This window comes from Mytilus edulis, chromosome 8 (genome assembly GCF_963676685.1).
Source record: "Mytilus edulis chromosome 8, xbMytEdul2.2, whole genome shotgun sequence".
Lineage (NCBI taxonomy): Eukaryota > Metazoa > Mollusca > Bivalvia > Mytilida > Mytilidae > Mytilus > Mytilus edulis.
In genome coordinates this window covers 71,151,392-71,178,818 of record NC_092351.1, presented here as the reverse complement: position 1 = coordinate 71,178,818, position 27,427 = coordinate 71,151,392, and the positions used below count along the sequence as shown (strand labels likewise).

Here is a 27,427-nt window from a genome sequence, read left to right as displayed (position 1 = left end):
GACGGACCCGCCCGCACCTATTTTTTTCAAAACAGATTTTTTTTATTTTTTTTATATTCCCGCTTCCCGCATCCGGAAATGTAATCATGTCCATTTCACGCACCGTTTTTTTTGTAAATATTATAAAAAGATATCAACATTTGTTTTTAAAATCACAGTCTAACCTGTATATAACGATTTTAAACATAAAAGCACCCCACCACACTTTGTAAATATCTGTGAGAATATTTGTTTCAGCATGAAACCTATTTATCCAAAGCGGGAGTGCTCCGAAATAAATTTATAACAGCGGATACCCGTAAAGAACAAAAAATTGGTTACTTTCCCCCTTACTTATATTCCCTATCAACAAATATTCGTTGTTAGAATAAAGTACAAAGAACTTCTGAAGGATTTGCCTTCAACTCCAATTATATTGTATGCTGGCGAAACAAAACTATCCATAGCCGCTGCATGTTTATGCACCTGTCCAGAGTGATTGAGGGGCCTGTCGTTCAGCAGTTATTGTTTGTTGCTGTTGTTCATTGGTATTTTCCCGTTTGGATATACATGATATATAAATTAGATCGTTGGTTTTCCTGTTCGAATTGTGTACGCTAATATTTTTGGGGTCCTTTATAGCCTACTGTTTGGTCTGTATCAAAGCCCTGTGTAAAAGGCCGTACTATGACCTGTGTTTGTTATTATCAGGTTGAGAACAACCCTCCCTCAGACAAGGGGTCAGTTTACTGATGTAGAAAAGAAAATAGAAAAACCAAGGATTTGTATAGTTCTTCTATACAAAATCTTTGAAAACTGAGAATTTTGTACTCAAAAAGAGGAGAGTTACATCATATTTTAAACAACTTTTTCTAAAAGAGGGGTCCACTTATTTTGAATAATATTAAACTGTTAAAGTAAATGTGTTAACTTGGTTAAAGTCCAGGAATATAACAAAATTCTTGGACATGTTTTGACCATTTAATTCAAATTCAAATTCATATTCAAAAATTTATTGTCATATAAACTCTGAACAATAAGTTTATATAGTTCTTTGAGAAATTATGAGCCCTTTTGTACAAACAAATATATTATAACTTATATTGATCCCTCATAAAACATGTAAAAGGGATATTTATAACATTAAGGGGTTGTCCCCAAACTGATTATGACTTGGATGGAGAACTGTCTCATTGTCAGTCACACATACATAGACCAGATTTAATTATTCCTTGGTGAACAGGGAAAAAATACTTCAGAAATTAAAGAAATATCAAAGTACAAGTGATAAATCAAGCTTTAATATTGTCAAAACCTACTATTTTATGTTTACAAAAAAAAATTATAATCGCTCGCCTTTACTTTTCAAGCTTCGCCTCAAAAATTTGCAAATTAAATATTTTTTTATTAAAATTTTCAAATCGCTCGCTCGCCCCAAATTTTGGAGTCCAAAAATCCGTAGAACAAGAAATTAAATTGGTGTGGCCTTATTTAATAGTTTTCTGGATTATTAAGATAACAGAAGATGTCGGGGGAATTCAAGGAGCTTAAGAATAGTCGTCAGAAAGAATAAAAGATGTCTTTTGCTTGTAATGTCATTTAGACAGTGACATTAATTATTCATCGATTGCATCATTATACGGAACCATGTCATTTTTTTAAATAACTAAAATTATATTGGAATTAAAAGAGCGAATCATCAAAGAATTAGAATAATGAAACTCATAAAAGAGCACTTGTAACCAGGGAAGAGTAATTTACATTACAAAATAATTGTTTCATGTCACTCACATCTGATAACTCTTATATCCAGAGGTCCTCGACCCCAATAAAGTATAATGAATTAAGTATATAACGACTAAATCCTGATCACAGATGTGTTTCGTTGTGTCATAAACCAGGTAGTTGACTTTCTTGTTTGCAATGTTTCACATTCTGTATTGTCGTGGAGACATTTAAAGTTGACCGTCTATATGGTATTGTGTTTGCTTATTGCTGGAGGTTGTCCGATGACCTATGATTGCTTAACTTCCACGTCATTTTGGTGGACAGTTGTCATATCACATTTCCCCATCTTTGTATCGGTTTGAGACCATTTATGTTTATATATAATTATATCTTCACAATCTAGCGAAGATCGGGCTCTTTTCAGGCAGTCCGAAACTGAAAAAGAAAGCATCCTGTGCCATTTCTAGCATTTTGCTACTCGTACCATAACTGTAACAGTATATGATTTAACCAGAAAAAGCAATAACATTCTTTAAATATACATAATCATTTGTTTACAAGTCTATAACTTTTCCATATTTACTTTAAGGTGATAAAAACATGGGCATCAGGGAGATGGAAGGCACGGACGTTGCCACAGCGACCAGATTCCTTTTTGGAAAGAGTTGCAATGGGTGGTACCGAGGCAAAACTGACGCCAGGAGATCGGCGGACGAGGAAAATCTCAGATATCAGGTAAAGTCTCAGATATCAGGTAAAGTCTCAGATATCAGATAAAGTCTCAGATATCAGGTAAAATCTCAGATATCAGGTAAAGTTTCAGATATCAGGTAAAGTTAATTGATTGATTGCAGGTGCTTAGGCCACACCAATTTAATTTCTTGTTCTACGGATTTTTGGACTCCAAAATTTGTGTCGAGTGAGCGATTTGAAAATTTTAATAAAAAAAAATTGAATTTGCAAATTTTTTAGACGAAGCTTGAAAAGTAAAGGCGAGCGATTATAATTTTTTTTTGTAAACATAAAATAGTAGGTTTTGACAATATTAAAGCTTGATTTATCAGTTGTACTTTGACATTTCTTTAATTTCTGAAGTATTTTTTCCCTGTTCACCAAGAAATAATTAAATCTGGTCTATGTATGTGTGACTGACAATGAGACAATTCTCCATCCAAGTCATAATCAGTTTGGGGAAAACCCCTTAATGTTATAAATATCCCTTTTACATGTTTTATGAGGGATTAATATAAGTTATAATATATTTGTTTGTACAAAAAGGCTCATATTTTCTCAAAGAACCATATATCTATCTGGTATTAAATGGTCAAATCATGTCCAAGAATTTTGTAATATTCCTGGACTTTAACCATGTTAACACATTTACTTTAACAGTTTAATATTATTCAAAATAAGTGGACCCCTCTTTTAGAAAAAGTTGATGTAACTCTCCTCTTTTTGAGTACAAAATTCTAAGTTTTCAAAGGTTTTGTATATAAGAACTATACAAATCCTTGGTATTTCTATTTTCTTTTCTACATCAGTAAAATGACCCCTTGTCTGAGGGAGGGTTGTTCTCAACCTGATATTAATAACAAACACAGGTCAAAGTACGGCCTTTTACACAGGGCTTTGACACAGACCAAACAGCAGGCTATAAAGGACCCCAAAAGTATTAGCGTACACAATTCGAACAGGAAAACCAACGATCTAATTTATATATCATGTATATCCAAACGGGCAAATACCAATGAACAACATCAACAAACGATAACTGCTGAACGACAGGCCCCTCAATCAATCAGGACAGGTGCATAAACATGCAGCGGCTATGGACAGTTTTGTTTCGCCAGCATAAAATATAATTGCAGTTCAAGGCAAATCCTTCAGAAGTTCTTTGTACTTTATTCTAACAACGAACATTTTTTGATAGGGAATATAAGTAACGGGGAAAGTAACCATTTTTTTGTTCTTTACAGGTATTTCCGCTGTTATAAATTTATATCGGAGCACTCCCGCTTTGGATAAATAGGTTTCATGCTGAAACAAATATTCTCACAGATATTTACAAAGTGTGGTGGGGTGCTTTTATGTTTAAAATCGTTATATACGGGTTAGACTGTGATTTTTAAAACAAATGCTGATATCTTTTTATAATATTTACAAAATAAACGGTGCGGGAAATGGACATTATTACATTTCCGGATGCGGAAAGCGGGAATAAAAAAAAAAAAAAAAAAAATTGTTTTGAAAAAAATAGGTGCGGGCGGGTCCGTCGAACAAGGAATCAAATAGGTGTGGCCTTAACACCACTTAAAAAAAAACGTTTTAAAATCATCTTACACTCCTCCCAAAAAATATAAACGCACACAAAAGGCGGTTTAATAAAAAGATATGTAATAAACTTATTATTTAATGGACTTCTGTTTAACCTTATGTTCTTAAAAATTAGATTATGTAATTTAACAAACTTTTGTGAGCAAAACGTTCAGTTGCCGTTCTCTTGCACACAAAAGACACCCTTATAGATTTAAAGAAAGAGCAGGCTAATGCCGCTACAAAAAAGGCAGCACTCGCACATGCAAAGTGGAAAGGGATTAATATAAGTTTTGAATAATAAATTATTTCCCAATCCACTATAAATAAATAGGTTTAAACTAAAATGCTTTTTGAATGTATAAATTATGTCACACTTCAGAAGAATGAATGACAAATGTGTAAATTAGGCATGTTAAGAACCAACAATTTAATATCAACATGCCTGTTGTGGCAATTAATGCTCTTTTCAGACATGCTTTAAACCACATTAAATGTAAACTATAAAATACCAATTCAACATATCGTAGCTATGTATAAAACCTTCCAAGTGTTGTACAGACCCATCACATAACAAATAATTAAATACCAAACTGTCAGAATAGCAGACACAAGGATGTACTATATGGTAAATACTTAGCCATTACAGTCATGTAACAATTACAAGGTTCCTATAAAAGTCTAGTAGATTATTGCTGACTATAGATATAGACAAATGTCACCACGGCAAAATCTAAACCTGTCCAGTAAGAGCCAACAAATAGGCAATTAACCACACGTTTTTTTTGTTTTATTTCTTCGATAAATTGCAACTTCCTAGTACGTTGTAGGTTTTTTATTCAGGACGTTGTGTTGCATTACATTTGAAGTCTAGTAATAAATCTTAAATGTATCAAATATTTTCCACTGGACAACAATAAATCTATAAATCTCTATCATTTTCTGGACGACGGTCGTGTTTACTTTCTTGGAAATCACGCATTTCTTCTGTGTTTTATTTTAAAAAAAAATCTGGTTTAGGTATCCTTGCACACATAAAATAAAAATTGAAAAAGACCACTTAACTGTAATTTTCTGAGTATACATATAGATTTTCGTTAGAAAAGAGTTGTTAATATAGAAAGAAACAAATAAGATTGTAAGCGTTTAGTAACCTTCGAATAGCTAACTGTAAGAAATAATGAAACCCCTCGAATTACTTTCTTATTTCAGCATATCGGTGTTTTTCTATATTTGATTAGCTTATTTTAATGACACTTTTATGCCAATATAGACACAATTTATTTTGTCCTTCATTTTTCAACGTTATCAGAGAATGTTGTTTACAGTTTTTGATTAATTTTAGGAAACCTACATGCTAAATGTCGATTGTCCATTTAACATAATTGTAATTCGTTAACTAAATCAAGTGAGTTATTTTTTCCGAACGGACAGTGTCCACTTAATAGAAAATGTCCTTGCACGGAAACACAAATCAATAATAAAAAAATAAACAATCCGTATATGTCTGACTGAAATTAATTGGAAGTCTGTACACTAACATTTGTCAATTTCTCCGTCAATCTCGCAATGAATTATGGGATATGTTTATATATATGAATGCGTTTCCTCAACGAAAAAAGCATCAAAATAAATACTAGTAGACATTGCTATTTCATAATAATCTATTTCTTTATCTTGATCAAGGAATGAGTTATTATTCTGCTGTCGTAGTAATCTGGGGAAAAGAAAATATCTTAATTAATATATCTGCATCTGGACTTTTCTTGTTATCGGCAGCAGAATGGTCTGACAAATGTATATTTTTTCTCAATGCCTTAAGCTATCGCCCAAACAAATTGTACTAGAAGAACTCACCCGTTCTATACTAAACTGAGATACGAAACGAATGTATTTGATAAGTTGGGATTGACTTCTACATCTAACACAAAATTGAAAATTCATGAATTTGAAATCTTCAGATAGCGTTCTTTAATATTTAAATGAATATCTACTAGTGATTGGAAATCTTAGATTTGTTAGTTTCAAGGTGACCTCATCACGTGTCTTATTATACTTTCTAAGAAAGTATCAATGGAAATCTCCTGTAGATGAAGCCTGTAAAATATCGTTTTCCCATCTCAGGTTCTTTGATGAATGTCTTTTATACTAAGAAGCCATCTACTCATGGAACAAAAAGAAACATCGATGGTATTAGAGACAGAATCAATGAATGAAGGCAAAACTTGTTCCGAATGATAGATATATATATATAACAACACAAAACCTTACTTTAAACAATGGAAAAGAGTAGAATAGCAAAAATCCGAATACCAAGGAACATTTCAAAGTGAAATCCTTATCAAACGGCAAAAGAATGGCAAACAAACGGTCTTATTCCTGACTAGGTACAAGCATTTTCTTATGCATAAAAATGGTAGATTTTACAACTTATTGATAGTACAAAAAAAGTAAACATAATGAGAAAAAGTGACATATATTAATTCAGAACGTAAAATCTGTTCATGCACATTGCATTGAACCATAAAACTCTTGAATTGTTGTTCTCCAACTATATATTAGTCACAAGGAGGTCTTCAACATAGGTGAAAGCTCACATGTCATTGTAATTTAAGACGGAACCTTGATCAACAAAGTTACCCCATATGTAAAAGAAAAAACCCGCAAAAACGATTTTGGTTGTTTTTTCTAGGTTAAGGTCTTGTCTAGTTTCGACTGAAATATAAGTAACGGATTTAATCAAGGTTACATGGTCCAAAACTTTGACGCGAACTTTTTTTTCTTCAAATAAATCAATTTTAATTCCACCGAGCTTTAATGAATATCGTTTATCATGAGGAAGGCAGGAAATTTCCATAAGTGTGATAAATAATATCATTAATAGATGGCTCCATCATTTGAGCTGAACGGCAAACATTGTTTTTCCATTTCAATATTGAAATAGAAAAATAATGGATTGCTTTACATTTAATTAAATTAAATTCTCAACTCAAATAAAACCAGAAAATTTTGAAGAAACCTGGCTTTGATATATAAGAACGTATTTATGATCAAAGACTTGTAGCTTTCTTGATGTATTTTATCATTTTGTATGTTCAATATTGATACATTTGTTGAAATAAAGGCTATCATATGACACTCTCGTTCTTTCTTTGAAGCAGGATGGGTACAATTGTACTAATGTTATATTGTGTTGATTTTTTTTTTAAGCAACTAAGTTAGCAACAGTTTGCGATGCATAATTGCCTAATTATAAAAAGCAGCAACCAAACAAAACACGTGCACACATGCAAAATGTATACACACACACACACACAAAAAGAAGAAAAGAATTAAATTAATCTTATTCAATTTCATTTTATTTTCCCTTTTATGTGGTCCGGATCGCCTTGGAACGGATCGATTTTGGTCCAGATGGACTTGGGGCCGGATCGATTAGGTCCGGAACGTCCGTGACTAAAAAAAACAAATATTTTTTATGTTTTTCTTTTCAGATATTGGAAAGGGTTTGTTGTGGATCCGTCGCAGTCTTACTACTATCGTTGGTTATTTGTTATATCTATTGCCGTCCTTTACAATATTATTTTCATCATCGCTCGAGCAACGTTTATAGAGATGCAGCAGGAGTATCAAGCTTTATGGTTCACTCTGGACTACTGTAGTGATTTCTTGTACATATTAGATATGATCGTCTCTCTCAAAACAGGTATTTATAATATATTTATAATATATGTAGGAAGCTACCATTTTTAAAAGGGGTGTCCTGGTGTTTTCAATTTTAATATATAACATACTCAGTGGCTTAATATTAACTGATTTTTATAGTTAGTTCTTATATTAAGCTGGGCATTTACAATTCAGGAGCATGTTATTCCTGACAGTTGTTGCCGTTTGTTGATGTTCATCATATTCGTTTTGTATTTATAGTTTTTCTGATTATTCTCGATTGAATTGTTTCAATTTTAATTTAATTGTCAAGTTTTGTATATGGTAAATAAAATGAGAATGGAAATGGGGAATGTGTCAAAGAGACAACAACCCGACCATAGAACAGACAACAGCAAAAGGTCACCAACAGGTCTTAAATGCAGCGAGAAATTCCCGCACCCGGAGGCTTCCTTCAGCTGGCCCCTAAACAAACATAATATATCCTAGTTCAGTGATAGCGAACTCCAAATTGTACAAGGCTCGTCTCATTGGCGAAGGCCGTACATTGACCTAGTATATAGTTGTAACTTCTACGTAATTAGGTTCTTAGTAGGATGTTGTCTCGGCGGCAATCATACCACATCTTATTACATGATTACCGTAATAATTAATGTCTGTTCAGTGATGCTCGAGGCCATCAGATTTAAAAGTCTAAAACCTAGTAGAAAATCTGATAACTACGTTGCTCTTAATGTGCAGTCTCGATGAGTTTGATGTGTGGACGTTTGCACTAAATATAAATTGTCTGATTCATTGGCTTACGTCATAGATCAGCTAATCTTTTTTCTGTTTCCAAATCTTTTGTTTATTTCGGTACATTTTTCTCTCTACAACTGTTTTATTGTCCAGACATCTTGAATGATCTTATAATTATACCCTATTTATATTCTTACTTATAATTATACCCTATATATAAAATGTATTCTTACTTATAATTATACCCTATGTATATACTTACTTATAATTATACCCTATATATATATATTCTTACTTATAATTATACCCTATATATATATTCTTACTTATAATTATACCCTATATATATATTCTTACTTATAATTATACCCTATGTATATATTCTTACTTATAATTATACCCTATATATATATTCTTACTTATAATTATACCCTATGTATATATTCTTACTTATAATTATACCCTATGTATATATTCTTACTTATAATTATACCCTATGTATATATTCTTACTTTCCTACTTTCATTATTGTTAATGGAAGCGTACGTACAAACTATCAAGTTAATAGAAATGAGAAATAGAAAACCAGATCGAACCTTATTATATAAGTCGCACTTATATGTATTTAAGAATTGAATGCTTCTTTTTGTAAATATATTGGGGTGTAAAAGAGTTGACCGAAAGACATTTTGTATGAAGTGCGGACGCTAAATGTGCGCACGGTCAACGCTTTTACAAATAAAGGCAACAGTAGTATACCGCTGTTCAAACTCATAAATCCATGGACAAAAAACAAAATCGGGGTAACAAACTAAAACTGACGGAAACGCATAAATATAAGAGAGAACAACGACACAACACTACAATGTAACTAACACACACAGAAACAGACCAAGCATCAGACAAAATCCCACGAGAATAACACATATTTACAATTTTATAAAATTACTAAAACGATCTTTCAATACTAATGATTGCATTGTTTTTGCTAGGATATAAAAATAAGATTTATATCTTTTTTTTTATTTACCTGTGCACTTTATTATAGAAGCACGTGTCATCCTGGATGTAACATTTCATTTTGAAATGAAGGTTAAGTTAAGAATGACTCAAGATAACTATTAGCCAATCAAAATAACGAATCATAATGAAACATACATGCAATATAATTATATGGGTGTTTTATACTTTCATTTACGTTGTAGGATCAGCATTTCAAACCATTCAAACAAGCTGTTTGATGTACTAATGCCATGTATATTTCCAGTTAGAAAATCTTTTTTTATTTTATTTATTTGATTTTATTACAAAAAGACATAACTTTTGAATGCGTCTAGGTCACGAAATCAGATAATTGTTTTTGTGTTTGGTTATTTAATCCAATATCTCCGAAATGTTCTTTTATTTTCCAATATCATTCTAAACAAGTCAATTAACTGTTCAAACAAAGTCGTGTATATAGACAAGTAACTAAATGACATTTCGAGGGCAAATTAACCGCCATTCTGAAGTAATGACATCCGGGAGAATAGATTTGTGCACGCTAATTGTAACAACTTTTATGGCATTCAAAACATAGTCAAATATTTACATTTGATAGGAAAAATGTCGTCTGCGAGAAAGAAAAACATGTCTTTTTGTCAACCTTGACTGATTGCACGAGCATATACACCACCATTCGGAAGTAATGACATCCGGGAGCAAATATTTGTGCTGGAAAATTGTGACAAAATTTTGTGTGTATACAATAAATAATCAAATATGTATATTTTATAGAGACAAATTTCAACTGCAAGTCGAGAAAAAATGGCTTAATGTCAACTCTGACTGATTGTTCTGTCATTCAGAAGTAATGCATTCGGAAGAAAGCATCCGGGTGCAAGATAAATAATGGTTTCCTAATAGCGACAATAAGTTTCTGTATTCAAAATCTAGTTAAATATTTGTATTTGATAGAGGAAAAATGCCGTCTGGGAGAGAAACAATGTTTACCTTTACTGTGGAAACTTATATACTCTAGACCTATATATTATGTTGAATGAGAATTGGCGAATAATTATGAGAAATGAGGATGCGTATTGGCAGTTTTATTTATGTTACTTCTTAGAATACATTAATTAATAAAAAGCCATTCGAAGCAATCAACCACCCTTTTCTTCTCTAGCTCTCGTTATCTCTTGACGTCATGCAGGTATGAGCACTTTGCAGACGACACGTGTTCACGTGTTAGTTACATATAAATTATCAGCTCAGTTAATAAATTTCTGATGTTACATCCGAAAAGTAACATTTTAAGATAATGAGATCATTTTAAGACTATAATTCAGAATCTTTTAAGGTTTAATGGCTTTTAGATATTGTTTGCTAGAATCAACAGATCTATTGACGACCGAAGATTTATTGCTTCTCTCCTACATTGTCCTATGGGTAAAACAGCTTTTAATAGGAAACAATTTTCCACAATATGAAGGAAATAAGACTCACTGTCGTTCTTATACAGCCTAATATTTTTCTTTCTCACGCATGTGACGTGAATTAGTTTTACACATAATTGAATAGATAAAATATATGTTAAAAGAAATGTACGGCGTGCAAAATCTGTATATTTCTGTCCTCTGTGACATTACGTTTATTCAGTCTGGTTGGGATCGGTACAATTATCTTTTCCTACACAAAGCTAACAAAAGGATTGGCACTTTTCTGCTGTCATACTTCAATTCAAACATATGAAGAAAACTAAACTGAAGGATATTAAAATTGAGAATGGAAATGGGGAATGTGTCAAAGGGACAACAACCCGACCATAGAACAGACAACAGCAGAATGTCACCAATAGGTCTTCAATGCAGCGAGAAATCCCCGCAACCGGAGGCGTCCTTCAGCTGGCCCCCAAAAAATGGCCCCTGATAAGTATTCCGTCAACAAATGAAATGTTTGTATCCAATGAAAGCATGCACAATTTTTACAAATATGAGTGTAAGATTCCAAAAGAGGGGCGAAAGATACCAGAGGGTCAGTCAGACTCATAAATCGAAAATAAACTGACAACGCTAAGGCTAAAAAAGAAAAAAAAAGACAAACAGACAAATAATAGTAAAAGATCTTCAGAACAGAAAGACTAACACAGTGCGATCCTTGTAACCAAAGGGCCGTGATGTAGTGGTTAGCGCATCCAAAGGTTCCTGGTTCGATCCCCGACCGTTCCTTTGACAAAATTTCAAAGACTAAATTTTCGGTGCTTCCTGGACACCATTTGCGAGTTTTTTTTTTTTTTTTAGAAACGATGATAGTAAGTCGGAAGGGAACGAAAAATAGCTGATCCGTTTTAAGAGAGAGACATATCTTTTGCACGTATAAGACATCCTTGTAGATTTCGAAAAAATCCAGACTAATGCCGCTACAAGACAGAACTCGCACCAGCAAAGTGGAAAGGGATTAAATAGAAGTCGCAATAAATTATTTCCCAATCCACGTTAACTAAATATGTATAAACTAAAACTAACAAAGAGTGAACAACATAGGGTCTGTATTTTATTCGGGTTGAATTACCATTTAATATCTGATAAGCAGGTATACATAGCGGAAACAACAATTAAACCTTGAAAACGAACATACAAAGGCTACAATTTAATTATTTATATTTTTAATAAGATGATGACTTTTTTATGGTATTTGTAGTCCAGTACAGTGTTTTAATAATTTTGTTTTGGTCTATTTTAGGTTATCTTGAAGAGGGTCTAGTCCAGTACAGTGTTTTAATAATTTTGTTTTTGGTCTATTTTAGGTTATCTTGAAGAGGGTCTAGTCCAGTACAGTATTTTAATAATTTTATTTTGGTCTATTTTAGGTTATCTTGAAGAGGGTCTTCTCGTCAGAGATTTTACAAAACTTCGAAAAAATTACTTAAGTTCAACAAACTTCAAAACAGATTTACTCAGCATTGTACCTACCGACTTTTTCTATCTAATAACTGGTACAAGTGTACCAGAGTTGCGGTTTAACAGAATTTTAAGATTTAGTAGACTTTTAGAATTTTTTGATCGCACAGCAACTCGTACAAGCTTTACAAATATGGTGCGTATTCTGAATCTTGTTTTGTACATATTGATAATCATTCATTGGAACGCATGTATATACTTTGCTATGAGCAATGCAATAGGATTTGGAAGTGATGGTTGGGTGTATCCAAATATTACAAACCCGACAAATGCACGATTGACTAGAAAGTACATATATAGTTTTTATTGGTCTACTTTGACCTTGACAACAATCGGGGAAACCCCGACGCCAGAAAGAGACATCGAATTTTTGTTCGTTGTTGTGGATTTTCTTATTGGTGTTTTAATATTCGCTACAATTGTTGGTAATGTTGGTAGCATGATAACTAACATGAACGCAGCGCGTGCAGAGTTTCAATCAAAGATGGACGGGGTTAAGCAATACATGGAATTTCGAAAAGTTACGAAAGAATTAGAACAACGTGTCATTAAATGGTTTGACTATTTATGGACCAATAAGAAATCATTAAACGAAGAGGAAGTGCTTATGTCACTTCCGGACAAACTAAAAGCGGAAATTGCAATCCATGTGCATTTAGATACGTTGAAACGGGTAGCGCTATTTCAAGACTGTGAACCAGGACTTTTAGTAGAATTAGTGCTAAAATTAAAACTGCAAGTATTTAGTCCTGGTGATTATATTTGCCGAAAAGGGGATATAGGCAAAGAAATGTACATTGTCAAAAGAGGACAACTAGGTGTTGTTTCCGATGACGGGAAACAGATTTTCGCTACGTTAAGAGAAGGTAGCGTGTTTGGAGAAATAAGCATTTTAAATATTGCAGGGAACAAGCACGGTAACAGACGAACCGCAAATATCCGGAGTATTGGATATAGTGATTTATTTTGTTTATCAAAAGATGATCTTTGGGAAGTATTAACCCAATACCCTGATGCAAAACAAATCTTGATAGACAAAGGAAAGAAAATATTAAGAAAAGACAACCTTTTGGACGAAGAACTTATGCAGCAAATGGAAGCTCAAGAAGAAACAACGGACCAAAAGCTACAACGCATTGACGGCAGTCTAGATACACTTCAAACTCGTTTTGCACGTCTGCTTGCCGACTTTAATACAACACAACAAAAACTAAAGCAACGAATCACAAAAATAGAGAAAGTGTTACGAAAAGATGAAGATACTATCTCAAACTTTTCTGCGTTTGATAGTTGATAGGATTATAGAAATGTATAGGTAGATAAACTAAAATATGTGTGCGTGCTATGTTTAAAAAATTAATATGACTGCAAGACACTATGTAATTTTTACAATCACAATCAACTGATCAAACGGTTTTCTAACCGAAGATACATTTAATATGTCACTAAACCATATAAAACGTGATAAATTTTGTTCATATCCCAGTACAGTAGATTTCAAAATATTCATATTCGGGAACTCCACAAAAGCTATGAACCCGTATCCCATTTGAAGCCCCAATAACACTATTGGTATACTTCTGTAGTAATTACAATCATCGATTACAATTCTTATCATTCTTTTTTATTCACAAGAGATAGGTCTCATATTCCCTCTTGAGTTAACCAATGAAATTGCAGGATAAGCCCGGATATTTCAAGCTAGTACTAAATTGACCAATGATTGGCTTTAATTATCTCTGGGATATGATATGGTTAATATCAGGGTTTAACGTTTTTGTGATATTTTTATTATAGTCATTTTGGTGTTACATTATATGACATAACATTGCATTAAATTATTACATTATATAACATTGCATTACATTACATTGTTTTTACATTATGCGTTTTTTATTTAATCCATGTGCAGATGAGTAATGCTGCTTTCATAAAATGCTTTATAATAATGCTATTTTTCTATTGCGCAGCTGCATGGTATATTAATCAAAATGTAGTTCATTTAAAAAAAAGTAGAAACCGTTTGATTAAAATAACTTGTAAAGTGTGAATAAACAATATTTAAGGTTAAAAAGGGATGAAACGCAAGTACCTTAAACGGAAAATTAAGAAATTTCAAATGAAAGAATAATTCTTCATGGCAAATGACATTTATGTATCTAATAACTAATTTAAGTTAAGTTTAGTAAGTTTTATGTTTAGCTTTTTAAACTGTATATCTATTATATATTACACATGCTATGGAAACCATTAACCGAGCTATTTATGTATGATAATTTTGAAAATATGATGTAAAAAATATGAAAACATTACCATGAATTAACTACATGAGACCAATTTAAACCATTGTGAATGTCAATATTACCCTTTATAACCGTTTGAACCTTTTGAACCTAAAACCATTTTAACCTTCACTGACAACACAAGAAAAACATTTACTTTACGAACTGACTGTCTTAGATAATTTTTTTGTTTCTTTTTATTAAATCAAATTGATTCTAATAGTGTACATTGTGTTCCTGATAAATTATACATGCTTTAATAAACGGTCATTTTTTATATAACTATATTGCCAAAACATTCCATGGCTAGTTTAAACGCAAACATAATAGAAATATGCTCAAAAATAAAATTGAAAGTTTTTGGTTTGTACCCTTATCAATAAGCCGTGATCTTTTATGTCAATAAATATTTTTATTTTGTGCACAATATAAAATATGATTATTTAACACATGGAACTTTATTGTCTATCATTAGTGCTGATGTTCGTTTTAATGCCCTTTGCAAGAAGCTAACATTATTTATACTTTAACAATGCTGACTAGATCAGTCTTTTTAAGTGTCTTAAACAATGTAATGACTGATATTGTAACATTTTTGGGGAGTATTTTTTGTTATAAAAATCTCAATTAGGATTTTCTTGTCCCAGGTATAGATTACCTTAGCCGTATTTGGCACAACTTTTTGGAATTTTGGATCCTCAATGCTCTTTAACTTTGTACTTGTTTGGCTTTATAACTTTGATATGAGCGTCATTTGATGAGTCTTATGTAGACGAAACGCGCGTCTGGCGTACTAAATTATAATCCTGGTACTTTTGATAACTATTAGTTGCACTAGATTGTTGTAAACAGATAACCATTCTATATAGGTTTATCAATGCGTGTTTCTTCTAATTAACAAGAGTTTTCTTTTCTTCTTCTTTTTTTTTTAACTTTGCAGATATATGTTTTCTCCATGTACTGTTTGTTGTTTTCAAAAAAAATACTTTTGTAACCTCACAGACACGTGATACTGCTAAAGTTTATGGATTCTGTGACGTCACAACTATTTTAGTTCCTCCCATATGACCTTGCAATAGGATAGTTAGATATAACCTTAATCCTACATCCCACACCATTAAATTTATTTCAATAATCCATGTCACTTACTTATTGTAAAGATAAGTATGTCTATTTTTGTAAACGTTTATTTGAGACAATGACAGAATGTTGCTTAATATATCTAATCAAAGTTCCCAAATGAAAAGCATTTTCTAGTGAAAATGTTAGTTTCACTGTTTTATTGCAGGAAACATGTAACATTTTAATATCAAAAGCCTAATAAGAAAAAAAAATATCTGTTAAAACAAACATGATAACTTATATAGAAGAGATCTGGGTGATCTTAATCTATAATTCTAATTTAATTAAGGGGGTGTAAAGAAATTATTGATTCTGAATTGCTTGAATAATTATGATTATATGTTAGAAGCAAAACAGTACATGTATGTAAGCAATTAAGAATTTTTAGAGAAAGAGTTGGAAAATGATTCTATATTTTAAAAATTAAGAAAAACAAAAAACGCTGAGTTTTAAATTTTGTCATTCATCGGAACAAAAATGTGTTCAAAGCAAAATAAGAACTCTCCCCCTAACACCACACTACCAAAAGATGCTTGAATCTATAACTTAGCGAAAACATTTTCAGTTCCTTATTTTGTTCGGTTTATAGTTATGTATGTAGAGAAATGTATTCGGTCAAATGGAAAGCAAGCGGGAAATTACCAATTAATACACAAATCCTCAAAGATAAAACATGACAACATTTATTGAATTTTATGTTATATTGTAGCGGAAATGGTTGATGAATTTTGACAGTTTCAGTAATATGCGTAGTTTTCCAACGATGAAAAAAGATTGATTTGATTATGAGCAAAACATGGAACTTCAAGAGTCATTACATCTAAATATCTATAACGCCTACGTCATATCTACATGTCAGTGTAGTTTAAATTCTATATGAAAGATACTTTTTACATGTTTGTTGGTCAAATGTTGGTGAATTCAGAGGTAAGTTTTTTCTCAGGTACACCCTTTTCATTTATAATGAATAGTTTATACGTTTCTTTGTCTGTAAGTACACACGAGTATGCTAGAATAAGTAAGAACATATTATATATGTATATTCAGAAATATCTACAGTAATAGAAACCAAAAATCTCACAAAATATAAAATCTCTTTACATACTGTAACGTTAAATAAACTCATCATAGATACCAGGACTAAATTTTGTATATACGCCAGACGGGCGTTTCGTCTACAAAAGACTCATACGTGACGCTCGAATCCAAAAAAGTTAAAAAGGCCAAATAAAGTACGAAGTTGAAGAGCATTAAGGACCAAAATTCCTAAAAGTTATGCCAAATACAGCTAAGGTAATCTATGCCTGAGGTAGAAAAGCCTTAGTTTTTCAAAAATTCAAAATTTTGTAAACAGTTAATTTATAAGTATAACCATATCAATGATAATTCATGTCAGCACAAAAAGTGCTGACTACTGGGCTGGTGATACCCTCGGGGAAATAAATCTCCACCAGCAGTGGTATCGACCCAGTGGTTGTAAATAAACTCATCATAGATACCAGGACTAAATTTTGTAAAACCGTTGCTGTGAAATATTTATGACGAACGACATAACAATAGATGTAGAATTATTCCATTTAAAATTCAATATTCTTTTTTAATGTCATTGAACAAATAATGCATTATTTCTCAGAAATATCAGTTTTCAGAAAATGGTTTTTAAATACTGCAAAGTGCTGTCGCAACTTATTAGTTGCCACGTTTTTAAAGTCTATAGAGAGAATTTATGACGCAACTTCAATTCAACACAAGTGCGCATGACGTCAAGCTTTAAACTTGAGGTCTTGATTATCTGTTTATTCCTTAGGTCTTGTCTTTTTAGTAAAATCTTCTGATCTTACAATTTCTTATCAATGTCATTGGGGAAGAGTAGTCTCATTGGATATCATACCACTTCTGCTTAATATATTTGTATCATATTCAGTAATTAAAAAAATGTAATATACACAGACAATATTAGCAAATTGTTCTCTAAGGTCATACTTAAAGTTACAAGTAAAGCTTTAGAAATTCAAAATTCTCCATAATTTCATACGATTCGTCCTCTAAAAAACCACCTTGTTTCTTTGTAAGTTCTAAAAAAATCTTAAGATGAAAAATTACTCATCCTGTAATGTTTCCCTGATTCAACTCTTTTTTGTTGCAGTAATTACATCTCTTAAAAACGTTTTTGCGTTGAAATCACAATTTCTAGCATGATGGCAGGGAAATACATTCGTGATAACATCTAACTAATATTTCTATAAAAGCTTTCATAAAAATACTGACCTTCTTGAAATCAAAAGTAATACAAAATGCGTAGTCAAGAGTTATCTGTACTAATTTTGTTGTCGATTACAAAACAATTTTCCTCTGTATAATATGTAATATTAAATGGAAAATTCGCGTAATAAGATTTCTCACTGCTGATTAAACAGCAAGGACCGGAAATAGAAACTCGGAACGAGGTTAAATGTTTAGAAAAGGTCATAAATTAAAACTTGTTTTCTGAGAACGACAAATAGAACATTAGTTTAGAGATAATATTACATCGGTCAGTAATAGGGTTTAATTGATAGCTTTTCATCATTGAAAATGAAACAAGGGCCATTAATTGTATTTTGATTTATATGATGAAATTGTTCAGATATTGGTAACTTAAAAGATATTTTTTTCAAATAACGACAATATATTTTTAAGTTTGTTTAGAAGTTATGGATTAAAGCGAAAATAATGTGGTACAACTATTTCATTGACGTTCATGGAGAAAAAGTAAAAATTACAATATCTTTTATTATTATTTACCAACTGTGTATGTATTAATTTATGTTAGTAAATATATCCATGTATACATATCTAGCTTCAGTTTGATCATACTGGCCCTGCACAAATTGTGTAACGCTGTAAAAACCACATTTCATTTTTCCATCTAACTTTTAGACGTGTGTCGTAACACATGCTTTAAACAAGTCGCAAGAGACACTTATTATATAACCATGTAATATTGTAAATGTTATTATATGATAATCAAATTTTTATTAATGATGCAGACGTGTAAATAGTTTTGAAAACTCATATGACTATAAATGCAAATAGTACATAATAAAAATAAATGTAAACTTAGTCAAAACCATGTGACTATCTTCGAAGCTTGTTACTCTAATATTAATAAAATAAATTGAAAGTTGAAAGAAACTAACCATCATCAAGGCTATAACATAATTAAATTGCAAGAAAACACATATTTCGAAAATTATCTCCTTTAAAGAGAATTAAGAAGGGACAGGGACAGAACAAAAATGTACCAGTTCAAAATTCAACAAAAGTCTCCCAAACGATACATAGTTTGAATTACATTTATTTCAAAAAGTCAGCTAATATAGATTTACAAGCTTCTAGTAGATATAACCACGTGATTGACACGTGACCATCTGTCCATCAAAGACTCATAACTCTGTGTTAGTTTATATATTCATAATAAATACAACACTGTATGATATTGTTATTACTATTGTTTTGTTAAATTGTAAATATATGATAATAAAATTGTTTCACATCAATGTTTGTATTAGTTTATGATATGCTATAAAATAGAATTGAGAATGGAAATGGGGAATGTGCCAAAGAGACAACAACCCGACCATAGAAAAAAACAACAGCAGAAGGTCACCAACAGGTCTTCAATGTAGCGAGAAATTCCCGCACCCGGAGGCGTCCTTCAACTGGCCCTTAAACAAATATATACTAGTTAAGTGATAATGAACGCCATACTAATTTCCAAATTGTACACAAGAAACTCATAGATATTTGTTGTAAGATAAACACATGACCTACTTTTTTTTTAAATAACCCTGCACTTATTCAGATTTTTACAGTTGCCATTATATTAAAACAAACGGTTGAAAGATTCTACAAAAAGTAATGGCAATGATCTTTTTTAGAATTTAAACAAAAATGTTTGGACTAGGCGAAGCGGCTCTATACATTATATCAAAATGAGAGGCAGAATACACCCGACAGATATTTAAACTCATTGTCAAAAAACAATTGAAAATGCCAATGCATGGTTTAACGACCAAGACAAACAGCAGCATACAAAAGACAACATAGAAAACTGAAGACAACATTCAAACATCCTTCATTATAAAAAATTCCTTATGAGATGATCTTTGTGAGTATAACTAAAACAATTACAAACTAAAACTCTGATGATTTCTATCGATTTATGAGTTTTGAACATCGGTATACTACTGTTGCCTTTATAAACAAAAGAGGAACGAACGATACCAAAGGGACAGTCAAACTCATAAATCTTAAATTAACTGACAACGCCATGGCTAAAGTGAAAAAGACAAACAGACAAACAATAGTGCACATGACACAACATAGAAAACTAAAGAATAAGCAACACGAACCCCACCTTAAACTAGGAGTGATCTCAGGTGCACCGGAAGGGTAAGCAGATCCTGCTCCACATGTGGCACCCGTCGTGTTACTTATGTGATAACATATCCGGTAAATAGTCTAATTCGGTAGGTCACATTCATGAAAGGGAAGGGGATTGTAGTTACGACGTAAGGAACATATCCGATATCATTTGTGAAACGGTTATTCCATAACGGTCAACAAACTCGTGATGGCGTCAGTAAAATTTACGAAGGGATGATTTCAACTTCACCATTTGGAACTCTTGGTTTAATAGCTTCCTTGTGAGCAGCAACCCTCTATCAAGAAAATCATGATAGGAAATGCAAGCACGGGAATATCGTATCAATTTGGAGATATATACCCCGTATGCAGGTGCTGTTGGGATGTTGCTACTAAGAAATGGAAAGTTCACAATTGGAAAGCTGAAATCATCTATTTTGTCGTAAAGTTGTTTTCAGCCGACCCTTCTCTGATTGTTAATTTCTAGTTTTGTTTATAACCGCCCTCATTGTCAATTTCTAGATGTAAGTCAAGATATGAGGCCGACTTAACTGTATTTGTAGTATCCTTAATCTCTAGTTCAATGGGATAGAAGCGTTCCACATAGTCACCAAATTTTGAATTATTTAGTGAAAGAACATCATCTATATAGCTGAAAGTAGAGTTACAGACTATTGCTAACTTCTTATAATTTACTGTTTGCAATAGCATGAATTGTTCTATATAATAAGAATGTTCTTATCCCGGGCATAAAAACAATGCCGTATTTGGCGAAACATTTCAACTTTTGATCTTCAGTGTTGTACAACTTTGTACTTTTTTCACTTTCGATCTTTTATATCTGGGCGTCACTTGTAAGTCTTGTGTGGACAAGGCGCGTTTTTGGCGTATTGAATTTTAAACCTGATGCTTTTTGTTATCTATCAATCATGTTTTTCTTTGTCTAATATGTTCTATTAATTTGTATTGTAGTCCTGTAATATTATGTTGTCATTTCAATGTTATATTTAACTTTGCCATTAAAGTGCGAGGTTTGGCATGCCACAAAACCAGGTTCAACCCACCACTTTTATTACCCTTTAAAAGTGTCCTGTACCAAGTCAGGAAGATGGCCATTGTTATATTATTGTTCGTTTCTGTGTGTGTTGCATTTTAACGTTGAGTCGTTTGTGTTTTCTCTTATTTTTGAGAAATTGACATAAGACGTGGCACGGTACTTGTCTATCCCGAATTCATGTATTTGGTTTTCATGTTATATTTGTTATTCTCGTGGTGTTTTGTCTGATGCTTGGTCCGTTTCTGTGTGTGTTACGTTTCGGTGTTATGTCGTTGTTCTCTTATATTTAATGCGTTTCCCTCGGTTTTAGTTTGTTACCCCGATTTTGTTTTTTGTCCATGGATTTATGAGTTTTGAACAGCGGTATACTACTATTGCCTTTATTCTTATCTTTCTTCCTAAGAATTTCCTGCATGAAGTCAGCCTCACAATAATAAAGAAACAAGTCGGCAAGAAGAGGGGTACAATTTGTTCCCAATGGAATGCCGACAGTCTGTTGAAAAACACGTCCTCCAAACGTAACAAATATGTTGTCAATTAAGAAATCAAGCATCTTGATAATATCAGTTTCAGATAATTTTTTGTTTGAATCAGAGAGATCCCTTACACAGTAGGATTTATCCCTCCCTAAGACAAGATACTTGTATCTACGTTGGCCATTCTTTTTATGAAGCAAAGCAATACCAACTCTTTCAATTTATCTTTTAGTTTGGAATGTGGAATACTTGTGTAAAGAGTATAAAAGTCAAATGTTTTAAGGTAGATCATAAGTAAATATTTTTTGAGACAGATTTTTTTTTAAACTTAGCCAGAATGAAGATTTTAATATGCTCTTTTCAAAAATAAAATAAAAAGGAGGGGTCACCGTGCTATTTTTCAAGCTATGAGTCGTTAAAAATTGCCTAAATATGGTTAGATTGCTCATGGAAAAACACATTTGTGTGCATAAAAAAAAATCTATGGGATAGAATTTTGAAATAAATTGTGAAAAGATAGGTTTTGTAATATGTTTTAGAAAATAGAAAGAAAAAATGGTGTCACCGAAATTGTTTTCTTGCTACAAGTAAAAAGAAAAAAATTCCCTATCTGTTCAGTATATTTTTTTTACTAAAAGAGTTATCTTCCCTTAAATAGGTCGTTTGAAAAAAATGATTCTAAAAGCAAGAAAAATGATATTTGTTTAAATATTTTGGATAATACAATAAATAAAAAAAGTTTTCTTTATATTATTAAACAGTCTAACCATTAAATTGCAAATCTGTTTTCAAATTTGCAGATGTAGGCAAATAACTAGACCGATTTTTTACTGTGATTGTTCAATCCAAGATGGCGGTTACCATGAATCTACCTTAATACTGTTACAAGATGAAAGAGAGTTAGATTGTATGTACTCTAAAAGATCTTTGGAATTTTTAAGTATCCACATGTGATTCACGCCACCTCAAGAATAGGCAGTTTCACAATAACTTTGAAGCCCGTCTTTGATTGCTGATAAAATAGATGTTAATAATTTAGAAAGAGGTTTCGTGGAGCACTTGGAAGACCCAGCAATATACCGTTGTTTGTAAGGACACTTATGTAGTTTAGGTATCCAATACAGTGATGGAAGATCCAGTTCTTCATCTTTGGTTGAAATTCCAAAGGAACATAGAACATACCTATGATTATCCAGGATTTCCTCTTTGGTAAGTGTCGTGAGGGTATATGTTGAGTTTTCAAGTGAGTTGTCAATACCTGATTCGTTTATCAAGCAGTTAATGTAATGAGTTTTACACACAAAAACGATGTTGTTTGGGGCTTTATCTGCGGGGACAACAACATATTTGTCATGGAGGTAGGATAGATGTTTTGCAACATTTGGGTCTTTAAAGATTGACAGACCCATTCCTTTTCTTAATTCTGATTTGTATCAACGACATCACTGCCTTTATCTATTCGGAAAGAGTGTCTACGTCTTCCTTCTCGCGCTTAGCCCATTGCCTGGCATAATCCTCGACTGCATCCATCAAAATTTTAAAGTTGTATTTCCAATCGATGGATTTAGGCTCACGATATTTCGGACCTTTCGATAACACATTTCGTAGAGAAGTGTTATTAACAATGTTGAGGTCACCGGTAATAACGTGGACAGCAGGATTGTATGTGAATTGGGAACTAGCACACGTGCAATCAGGAGGTTTAGACTTGAAGTCGTCAATATCGAGATCCTGCAAAACGTGTTTGTAATTGAAAATTTTAGTTGCAATAGGTTTGGTATAGGTATAAGAAATGATTGGTACAGACTGGTCTTTGAAATAAGGAGTGTTTTCGATTGAACTAATTTATGATGAAGGATATTGCCTAAGTTGACGCCATCGAGACCTTTGTTGGTAAAGGAAGATTAAGGAAAGATCTTTTCTCTTTTTCATCTTTCCCAATGCGGACTGGCTTGAAAAGTCTGTGATTTGCAATATCCGAAATTATAGCTTCAAGTTTGTATTGGTTTGAATGAGGGCTTGTAACAGTGGATTCCAAACATAAATTGAACAGAAAATGAAGTTTTGAAAGGGGTAATGAATAAACTTTCGTGCGAATGTGATGAATACCTAACGACTTTTGTATAAATGGCAGCAAGTCATTAATACAGACATCATGTAGAGAAGGTGGTGTATAATGACGATGACCATGACTGCGTCTACGTCGAGGAGTCGAGTTGAAAATGTTCATCACATTCACCATGTTACACGAAGGACTAGATAGAATACCTATACCATCAATTTTGTCATTGCAACCATAAGGTGTCGCAGTTCCCAATTGTCTAATCCAGTAGTCCTCTTTTTGTCTATTGAGAGTCGTTGAAAGATTAGGATTGTTAGCGCTATGGTATATCTTTTCGATAATGCGGACTTTAATAGAAACGATGGAATGATCGGGCTGATTGAAATGCTGGTATAGAATGTCGTTAGCATTGAGGTAAAGTGTCTTTCTAAAATAAAAAAAATAATTATACAAAAATTCCTATCATGTCTTATTGTGTCTAAAGGGATTCTCTATATCAAGATTGTTACTAGAAATATATTTAAATATCACAGTTATCGGGTTATGTAATGTATACGGAGGTTTGGCATGCCACAAAACCAGGTTCAACCCACCATTTTTTTCTTCAAAAAAAAAATGGTTACCTAAATTTTGTCGGGTTATGTAATGTATCCGGTTGTTTTCTGTTACTAGCTAATACTTCAGTTTTATCATGTATATCTTTTATTAAGTCATTTTATAAAATTTACTGTTTGCAAAAGTATAAATTATTCTAAATAATAGGAATGTTTTGGTGCCTAACAGAAACCCTGGCCGTTTTTGCACAACTATTTTGAACTTTTGGTCCTCGGTGCTGTTCAACTTTGTACTTGTTTTGGCTTTTAAATTTTGTATCTGGGCGTCATTAGTGGGTCTTGTGTGGACAAAACGCACTTCTGACGTATTAAATTTTAAACCTGGTGCATTTTGTTAGCTATTATTCGTGTGTTTCTTTGTCAATTTTGTTCTCCTATTTATTTGTATTGTAGTCCTGTAATGTTGTGTTGTCATTTTGATGATATATTTAACATAGCCATAAAAGAGGGACGTTTGGCATGTCACAAAACCAGGTTCAACCCACCATGTTTTTCTTTAAAAAAAAATGTCATGTACCTAGTCAGGAATATGGTCATTGTTATATTATAGTTCGTTTCTGTGTGTGTTACATTTTAACGTTGTGTTTCTTTTGTGTCGTTTGTTTCCTCTTATATTTGAGTGTGAATTCACATTGTTATAAGACCGTGTCACGGTACTTTTCTATCCCAAATTCGTGTATTTAGTTTTGATGTTATATTTGTTATTCTCATCGAATTTTGTCTTATGCTTAATTCGTTTCTGTGTATGTTACATTTTAATGTCGTCATTCTCCTCTTATATTTAATGAGTTTCCCTCGGTTTTTGGTTTGTGACCCGGATTTGTTTTTTTCTATCGATTTATGAGTTTTGAACATCGGTATACTACTGTTGCCTTTATATAAAACAGTGTCTTTCTAAAATAAACAAAATAATTAAACGAAAATTCCTATCATGTCTTATTGTGTCTAAAGGGATTCTCTATATTCAGATTGTTGCTAGAAATATTTTTAATTATCATTATCATCATAGACATGAAACCAAAGACAAAACCCCTCCAAAAATTGCTGCATTCGATCAAGTGTTAACATCTGTCCCTAATGTATGCACTGTTTGAAAAACAATACTATAAATTTCATGCGTCCGAAATTTCTGAATTTTCCTTCACTATGTTCACCAGGGATACTCAAAGCCATTATCGAAACTTAATCAAAACTATAAATTATCAGTTTGTTTCTATTGGTTACATTGTTTGTCGACCAGGAAGTAATTATTGAGCAGGAAGGCTGCTCTATTATACACGTGATATAGAAATATGTTGTTCAAGACCAGTTAATCATCATTTTCTATCCTCATATGCTCTAAAAAATGTTTCAGACCCATAAATGTGTTTTTAAAGATTTATTTCAGATTTCAATTTCTGTATTATGTTCATTCTGCTTTAATCTTTGAGATACAATGCGTAACAGTAATTGTAATAGAATAAGTATACACACAGAAACAAGTATTACTAAATGCCTTTACCATGTTTGCCAAAACTTTTTATTACTGTACTTAAAACGTGTATCGCTGACGACTTTTAAATATTCAACCAAAGTTGATCTCTTTCTGATCAGGAAAAAAATCATTTGTAAGAATGTAGAATCAACAACAATCAAGCAAGTAGACATGCTTAGTCGTCATGACACCTGAACAATAAACACAGCCAAAACAAGAGATATACAAAATTACACAAATAGCTTTCAAACTCGTCGATTTGTTATCTTGGCATTTTTATACTCTTTCATTACAAAATCATTCGATATATATTTATAGATGTAGAAGTTTATTTTTATTTTATTTTATTCACTCGCTACAAAAGAGTTGAAATTTCTCTCTATTTATAGAACTTGGCGAACCTCGATTTTCTCTCTGTTTCTAGAGCTTGAAGAACCTCGATTTTCGTGTTGTCTCTAGAGTTTGACAAGTCACGATTTTATCTCTGTTTCCAAAGTTCGTACAATCAAATCTACTGTTTTCCTAAATTGTACAAAATCAACCCAATAGTGTACATGTAAAACTTGCTTCTTAACATGCAACGTAGACTTCATTAAAGGTCTACGATTTTATCATTGCTAAGTAAATGAGATTACTAATTACGTAAAATTACCAACCTAGTTTATAGATTATCTTGTGAATCCTAATAATAATTAACGTTACATCACACAGCAAATATGTTATCTATCAAAACCATGTTATCGGCCTTTTCAAACAAACATTTATAACACTGCACTAGAATTTAGAAAATATTGTATTTATTATATTACGTTGACATAAAATCTTTCATCTTTTACAATATTGTTGGACCAACATGTTTGCTTATTTTGATTAATTTTCGGTTTTGTGAGTCTCTCTTGCTGGTTGGACCAACAGCAACGCCATCAAATGGTTTATCCGAAAAACATTATACAACACTTTACAACTGTATTCTCATGTTCTTAATATTCTGCTTAAAGAACGGCAGATTCGTCAACGCCTCGAACAAATGCAGAATTCACAACCATGATGAACCAAAGTACATGTATAAGAAATGAAACCGATAACAATGAGACTTAGATCTTAAAAATTGAACTTACGAAAGTCGAAAAGAAATACTTCAACATGAAGCAGGAGTTACACTACAATTCAAAAGGAACTAACATTGTCTTAAATGTAACTAGTAAGCTGAAACACAAAGCAGACGTGTTGTACAATTTGAAAGTTATCACTCAAACTCAGGATATGGGTAATCTCATAAATACCACAAACAACATAGTGAACCGAGTTCAGACCAATGAAAAAGAAATCAGGGCGTTTGAGACCACATTGCAGGATGGTAAGTCATCTTTGACACATTTAATGAATGATAATCATTTTATTGGTAAATTCAATATGAGACAGTACAACTTGAGACTTCACAGAGTTGTAAATTCAATAAAGTTCATCACCTGTAATAGATGACCATAGTATAAAGTAAACATGGTAAACAACAAGGAAAATTCAAATGTAAAGTCCTTTATCAAAATGCAAAATAAGATAAAAGCTCAAAC

At 32.2% G+C, this 27,427-nt stretch overlaps 1 protein-coding gene across 2 annotated transcripts in view; it reads left to right on the top strand.

Annotated features, from left to right (window-relative positions):
- The window catches only part of LOC139486178 (cyclic nucleotide-gated channel alpha-3-like), a 71,112-nt gene extending 56,192 nt beyond the window's left edge, over positions 1–14,920 (top strand). For both annotated transcript variants that reach the window (XM_071270968.1, XM_071270969.1), the window contains exons 3-5: positions 2,297–2,442; positions 7,515–7,726; positions 12,272–14,920. In XM_071270968.1, coding sequence (XP_071127069.1) covers positions 2,297–2,442; positions 7,515–7,726; positions 12,272–13,656 — 1,743 coding nt within the window. In that variant the 3' untranslated portion in view covers positions 13,657–14,920. The remainder of the gene's footprint in view (positions 1–2,296; positions 2,443–7,514; positions 7,727–12,271) is intronic.
- The last annotated feature ends 12,507 nt before the right edge of the window (positions 14,921–27,427 follow it).